Source organism: Crocuta crocuta, unplaced genomic scaffold (genome assembly GCF_008692635.1).
Source record: "Crocuta crocuta isolate KB4526 unplaced genomic scaffold, BGI_CrCroc_1.0 scaffold35, whole genome shotgun sequence".
Classification (NCBI taxonomy): Eukaryota; Metazoa; Chordata; class Mammalia; order Carnivora; family Hyaenidae; genus Crocuta; species Crocuta crocuta.
Window position 1 is genome coordinate 4,687,130 of NW_027530625.1, and position 7,033 is coordinate 4,694,162.

The 7,033-nt window shown below is 55.3% G+C and overlaps 1 protein-coding gene and 1 long non-coding RNA gene across 2 annotated transcripts in view; one reads left to right on the plus strand and one right to left on the minus strand.

Moving 5' to 3' along the window:
- The window catches only part of SH2D3C (SH2 domain containing 3C), a 29,001-nt gene extending 22,180 nt beyond the window's left edge, over positions 1-6,821 (minus strand). Inside the window, exons 1-2 of the mRNA XM_077768273.1 lie at positions 6,670-6,821; positions 4,238-4,709 (exon numbers count right to left, since the gene is read on the minus strand). Of these exons, the coding sequence (XP_077624399.1) occupies positions 4,238-4,709; positions 6,670-6,706 (509 nt within the window). The 5' untranslated portion in view covers positions 6,707-6,821. The remainder of the gene's footprint in view (positions 1-4,237; positions 4,710-6,669) is intronic.
- Positions 2,922-7,033, plus strand: part of LOC144234909 (uncharacterized) — a 9,748-nt gene continuing 5,636 nt past the window's right edge. The window contains exons 1-2 of the long non-coding RNA XR_013336112.1: positions 2,922-3,124; positions 5,195-5,252. This is a non-coding gene — a long non-coding RNA (uncharacterized LOC144234909). The remainder of the gene's footprint in view (positions 3,125-5,194; positions 5,253-7,033) is intronic.

Sequence of the window (7,033 nt, forward strand, 5' to 3'; positions counted from 1 at the left end):
GTTCTTGGCTTGTTCTCAGTGCCTGGCACCAGGGCTGGGGCACCCGCAATGCAGTGTGACCCGCTGCCCTGTGGGGTGGCACCTTCCCCGAATCTCCTTCTGTGGGAGGGTGGAGGGGTCTGGGTCTCTGTGAACCCTCCTCAAAGGGGAGGTCCTCGTAAAACATAAGTCAGAGTGAGGCCCTCCTCTGCTCAAGGCCAGCAATGGCTGTATCTCGCTGAGTCAAAGCCCAATCCTTGCAGGGCCTTCCGTTATCTGAACTCATTTCCTCTCTGGCCTTGCCTCCCGCCACCCCACTCCCCAGCCCCCCATCTTCATCTCCTCTACCCACTGTGGGTCCCAGCTGTTCCTCAAACATGCCAAGGACCTTCCGACCTCAGGACCTTTGTACCTGCTCTACTCTTGGCCTGGTACACTCTTCCCCAGATTTCGAGAGGGTTTGTTCCCGCATCCCTTTGTTCAAACATCACCTCAAGGGGACCTTTTTCTTGGCTCACCTTCCTATACTGCTACCACCAGACATACCCCTGTCTGCCAAGACCATTTCCCTAGTTGGTTTCAGTATTCCACCCAGCACTTTTCTCTTCTGCTTGACCATATAACTTGTCTCATCATGTCTTCCCCCTGCACTGGAACGGGGGCTCCATGACAGCAGGGTTTTGTCTGCTGTGCTCACTGCTGTGTCCCCAAAACTTGGAAGAGTATCTAGGACATAGTTACATCACAGTAAACATTAAAATGAGTGACATTCCAACTCAACTAAATGTGCCATCTGGAGCAAGTTATTAACCTCACAAAACCTCAGGGTCTTCATCTGTAAAATGGGCCCCCATTATCTCTCTTCCAGGGGCTTATGGGAAGTCATTTAAATAACAGTAGAAATGGCTTTGAGATTTTTATTTGCGGGAGGTAAAATGTGGTCTAGTGACTTGGGATCAAATCTCAGCTCTGACACTTAATCTCTCTGTGACCCCAGGAAAAGCCCTTCCCCGTCTCTTGGTCTTTGCATTGGTAAATGAATGAAATCTTGGTCTTTTCATTGGCAAATGTGTGGTAGATGGCGCCCGTTGGGTGCTTCAGGCAGGGGCTGGCCAGTTATGAGCCAGATCTTGACCACCTCTTGTAGGAGCCTGGCCTAAAAGTTCCTGTGTGCGGACATGGGTGTGGGTGGAAGGGGTTGGGGCCTCCTTTCCTTCACTGGGCCTCCCCTTCCACTTCCTTACATGGAATGAAGAGGGGGGCTGTCAGGGCTCTCTGGACCTGCTGTTTCCCTGCAGAAAGCTGGGGTGCTAGCGGTAGGGTGAGGTTAGGCTGGTGCTGTCCTTGCTGGGCGCTGAAGGCCCTTCACCCCGCGCTACCGGCCCCTCCTCCCTCCTTCCTCCTCATCCCCCATGATCTCATCAGGGAACAGGGCACCAGGAAACTCCTGCAGCTTCACCTCTTCCCCTTCCTTCCTTCTGCTCCAGGTGCTCCCTGCCTCCCAGGGGGTATGGGAGGGACACCACCTACCCCAGCTTAGACCACTCCCCGAGAAGCCACTGAGATGACCCCCTTGGGACACTCGGGAATGGGGCCCCAGTCCTGCTCAGTGGCAATTCTCAAACGCCCTCCTCTGCAGGCTGGGTGTGCCCTCAGAGACCATCTCATCCCCATCTGGGCTGCTGGGGAGATTAAGGCCCAGGGTAGGGCAGGGCAAAGCTGAGATCACACAGGCAAAGCAGCTCTCCTGACTCAGGGACACAGGGCTGGGTTTCAGGGTCTCCTGGAAGAATCGTTTAATTCCTAGCCTCCTGCTTGGCCTAGGGGGCAAGTGGGACACTGGGTCTCAGGACACCAGGAGGGGGCTCAATCTGATCTGCTAACCTGACCCCACCTCAGGCCTTTGGACACTCCGGATGATTGCGGGTGGAGGGTGGAGGTCAGTCTCTCTATTTCCTCTGCCAGCTCTAGGCCAGGCCTGATGCCAGAGGCACGGCCAGGACCATCAGGGCCCCTGCACACAGAGGGGGAAGTCTGGGTCCTAGACCTGGCATTCTCAAGGTTTCTCATGACCATCCTTCCCAGAGGCCCTGGCCCTATTGGAAGGGAACAGGCTGCCCAGCCTTTAAGGGCACGAGCCAGGAAGGTGGAGTTAAACCCTGGGTCTAATCTTCGCTACTGTGGAGAACCGGGCAAATAAATCTCCCTTTACTCATCTGTAAAATGGGGATGATAATAGTGCCCCTCTTCCGGGATGAGGAGTAAATGCCTGTGCGAGGACAAGGCAGGAACAGAATTACACCAAAAGAATGTTTAAAAGTCCCCGATGCTAACGATGCTAACGGGCATCCTGGTTTGTTGGTTGCCCCGGGGCCACTGATTTCCCCTCAAACCATTGCCATCCCGGCACGCCCTCCTCAGGCCCAGCTCGGTCACTCACCCTCTGGGTCCCAGTGACGGGCATCTTCGTCCCACCGCAGTCATGGTTCCCCGCAGTCACCGCCTACAGCCTAGGTACCTCCTCAGCCCGAGGACTCCCGCCTTTCTCAGCCACGGAACTCTGGAGCTCAGAGCCGTACTCCGGGGGCGGAGCCTGACCTGTAGACCACGCCCCTGGCACGCCCCTCGCGCTCTGCCGGGGCCCGCTCCACAGCCTGCACCTCCCGCTAGGAAAGACACGCCCCGCCTCGGGAACGCCCTTCCGCCTCCTGTCTCGCTCCGCCCACTGCCTCCATCTGTTAGTGTCAGAGGCCGGGAAGGCCACGCCCCCAGAGCACACCCCTCCCTCTGGCTTGGCCCGCCCCGTTCCAACGCCACCTTCTCTCAGCCGTCCCCCAGGCAGCCCGAAAGGCCACGCCCCCAGACACGCCCCTCCACCCGCCCCTTTCCTGGTAACTCACGGAGCACATCTCAGACCCTAGGCTGCCTCAGAACGCCCCAGAACCTGTCAGGCCCTCTCTCCTGCATACAATCCTTGCTCTTCCACGCCCAAATGAGGCTGAACTAAGGATAGGATGGCAGAAGGCGGCAGCCTGGAACAGCCAGAGATGATGGAAAAACATTTACCGTTAGTGGTGTGCCAGGCACTGTGCTAAGATTTTTAAAGTCCTGTATGTGACTCTTGATTCTCATCATGCCCTACAAGGTAGGTGCTATCATTATGCCATTTATCAGATGAGGAAACTGAGGCTCAGAAAAGGAAACAGACTTATCCAAGGTCATGCAGCCAGTAAGAGGCAGAGTCTGGACTAGATTCATTCTGAAGCTTTGCAGTCTCTCTCCCCACTGAAGAGAGGTCTAGATTTAATTACCAGCACACAGAAACTGTGCTCGGTGTCTCAGGGCAAAGCCATTCAAGAGAGGTCTCAGAACCAGCCCTAGAGGTACTTTTGCTCAGCTGGGTTTTTTAATTTATTTCATTAAGTACATCTGACCAGTGTGGTTTAGACACAGGTCTGAGGGTTGAAAAGCTGGAGACTCCTGCAGTTGAGATTGAGGGGTCCCCCAAGGGCATGACTACACAGCTGTAGGGCTTAGAAGATGGTGAGTACAATGAAAGAGATGAGTGGGCAGCCGCCGGAGGCAGGCAGTTTCTGCTCAAATCAGCTCTCCCACCTTGGCTGAGTCTCAGTCTCCCCATCTGTAAGATGGGTCTAATGATATAATGATACATGCTTTTACAGAGCTTTCTGTAACGTATGTTTTGACACCCAGGAGAATGGGGCAAGGGTCATATCATCACTATGTGTATTTTTGCATGAACTCAACTCACTCTACAACCAAGTTAAGTGGCGCCCAGGGAGAGCAGGGTTGTCCAGCAGAACTAGAGGTGATTTGGGTGTAGGAGTCTGGGGTAGGGATCCAGTGACTGGGCTTGGGGCTCAACCAGCTTCTGAAGGCCCATCCTGGAGGCTGCCTAAGGCAAGTTCAAATCTTAACCTTGTCATTTGACAGATGTGCAGCCTGCCTGGGGCAGATGACTTTCCCTCTCTGAATCTTCATTTCCTCATCTCTCATATGGAAATGACAGAATCTCCTTGCCCATTGTTTTTGTTTTGTTTTGTTGAGAATTAATTGCAAGTGAAAAACTAAGTGCAGTGCCTGGGCTGTAGTAAGCACTTAATTAATGTGCAGAGGGTTTATTCCCCCTAGAAGTGTGTTTTGGGGGGGTGCTCCTCTCCGGGCTCTATTGGCAGGAGGCTGGAGACACCCTTGCCGCAGCTCCCACTCTCGCCCCCACCCCACTGTGGGCACCTACCTTTCCAGAGGCACATTCCTAGGAGCACTTTCTTCTTTTCTGTCTGCCCTGGGATCCTGAGGCTCTCTCGTGGGACCCATTGCTGAAGGGTTGGGTGCCACTGCTGGGGTGTCCTCCAGGGGGGCACTGGTCCCCACCACCACCTCCTTGGCTGCCTCCAAGCCTGGAGGGTTGAGCAGATCTTGGGACACCAAGTGGGGTTCAGGGCCCACCTCCTTGGCCTTCTGGGTAGCCTGTTGATCCCGAGCTTTCTTGGTGCTGGGGCGAGGCATGGTGCCCATGTGGCTGTACATGTCACTGGAGCGGGCATAGGCTGGGGGGCTTTTGGGGACAGTCACCATGTCATCCTGCGTAGCCTCAAAGGTGTCACACTCCAGGTGGGACTGGATGCTGATAGAGGTTGAGGACCGTTTCAGAGTGAAGGACCGAGGGAGGTTGGAGAGACTCCCAAGGCCCTTGAACTTGAAGAACTCTGGCAGAGGAAGGCAGGGGGTGGGGGAGAAGGGGAAGAAATGAGTTAATGCCAGCAGCAATAATAATAACAATAAAAAATACATGTATTTCTTCTTACTGGGGGTTCAGGGAGGATCAGAGTTTCACTGACACTCCCCATGTTAGGGTGTAACAAGGTGGCAGCTCTAGAGTCACATAGCTCTGAGCTTCCATCCCTGCTCTTCCACATCCTAGCTGTGTGACCTTAGGCAAGTCACTTGACCTTTCTGAGCTCCATTCTCCACATTAGCGAAATAGAGATTGTTGTGCCCACCTCCTGCGGACAGCAGAACTGAAGGAAAATGTAAATAACAGACTGAATATGGTGCCTGGCACCCAGAATCTCCTGGAGAAGTTATGAAGATAATGACAATGCCTCTGTATTGGTCAGATATGCTTCATGCATTACATCACTGAGTTCCCAGCATAACTCAATGACACAAGCTTAATTTCCCTTTTCTGCAGATAATGAAGTGGAGGTCAGAGCCGCGGAAAGAACTGCCGGAGATGGCCTTGTGGGCAGGTGAAGCAAGTTTGTGTGATCGTGGGGTGGAGGGAGCAAGGAGGGGCTGTGTGAGCACCTGGGATTGGGGATGAGATGAAAAGGGTGTTGTTGGGAGCCTGGGGGGCCCACTCTCTGAGGTTCCGTCCTTCCTGTCAGCCGAGCCCACAGTTCGGACTCAGACTCAGCGGCAGGGTTTGGGTGATACCATCTCCTCATTTCCGCAGGGGTGGGTGTGAGTTCCCTCCTCCTTGCCTCCAGCTGTGGGGCTGCCCCTCCTCTAAGCCTCTAACCCTCTGACAACCCTCTGGCCTCCAGATGAGTGAAAAGGGCAAACCTGGCATTTTCCACTTCCTAGGGTACCGTCTGCCTCCTCAGGTCCTCACCACGAAGTTGGAGTATAGGTGAGATGCTCCCATTGATGAGAAAAGAAACTGAGGCCCAGAGAGGGGAGGGACTTGCCCAGGGTCACACAGCAAGGCTGAGCCTGGGTGAGGGGCTGAGGGCTCTGGACTGCTGGGGTCAGCGTTCTGGGGCTTTCCTCCCAGCCCTGCCCACCCTCGACTTTGGTCTTAGCCTCTGCCTCCTGACAAACACTGTCAGAAAATTCTGAGGCTCTGCTCTAAGAAAGTTATACCATGGGGCAGAAGTGTGCCAATTGCCAGGAGGAGGGCCAAAAACTGCTGTCTCCTGGGCACTGGGGGATCTGGAGGAAACAGTAGTGGGACAGAGAGGGAAACCGAGGCGAGTCCAGGAACCGGGGATTGAGCCCTGCTCCGAAGCCCCATATGATCTCACGAGTCTCTGGGGCCCAGTATTTTCATCTGTGGAATCATCTTAATCCTGGCCTGCACACCCCCACCGACCACCCCGTGCTGTCAACTGTCAAGTTGAAGGACCCGGGGGAAGCAGAAGTTTGCTGAGACCCGGAGGGGACACCGACTTGGGGAAACAGAGCCTTGGTCAGTGTGACCCCTCATCGAGCCGCCCTGGGTCCCAGCGTCACTGCTGGTGGGGGCATGGGACAGCTTCCCATGGCACACCCATACCCACTCCAGCCCCAGTAACTCCGGCTGAGCCCCCGTGTGAACCAGTTCCAGAGGCAGAGCATGGAACTCGTGGAGGGCTTCCCTTGCCCGGCCCGTGAGGTCCAAGAAAACCAGAGATGGACACACCCATAAATGGAGAGGCAGAGACACAGAGACTGGCAGAGACAGAGACAAGAAGCAGAGATGGAGAACCAAACCAGCTGGAGACAGAGAGAGGTACCGGTGCAGAGGGACAGAGGGAAGGCGACAAGGGAACTCTGGAGAGGGACAGAGATGGACAGAAAGAGAAACAGAAACCAGAGAGTGAGAAAGAAGCAATGCAGAGAGAGACCGAGATGGACGGACAGACGGAGAGATGAAGGACAGTGCCAAGGGCACCGTGCACTCACTGAACTTTCTGCTGGCTTTCTTGGGCCCCTCCGTCATCTTGGCAAGTCGTGTAAAGCCCCTGGCCGGCGGGCAAGTGGCGGCTGTCAACAATGGACATCAACGTTGAGGTTTCTCCCTCACCTCCCCTTCCCCTTTCTTGCACCCTCTCGCCGCTCGCTTCCTCTGTGTATTTTTAAACCAGTGAAACTCCCACAGCTCCACCCTCCCCATCCTCTCCACAGGGGGCGGGGGCCAGGGCCTCCCCCATTCCAGGTCCCTGTGGGCTGCCTCCTTGGCCTTGGCCGTGGGGGCAGGGGGCAGACCACAAGCCCATGGGACCTGGAGGGCCTGGGGAGACAAACCACAGGCCCTGGGAATGGAGCC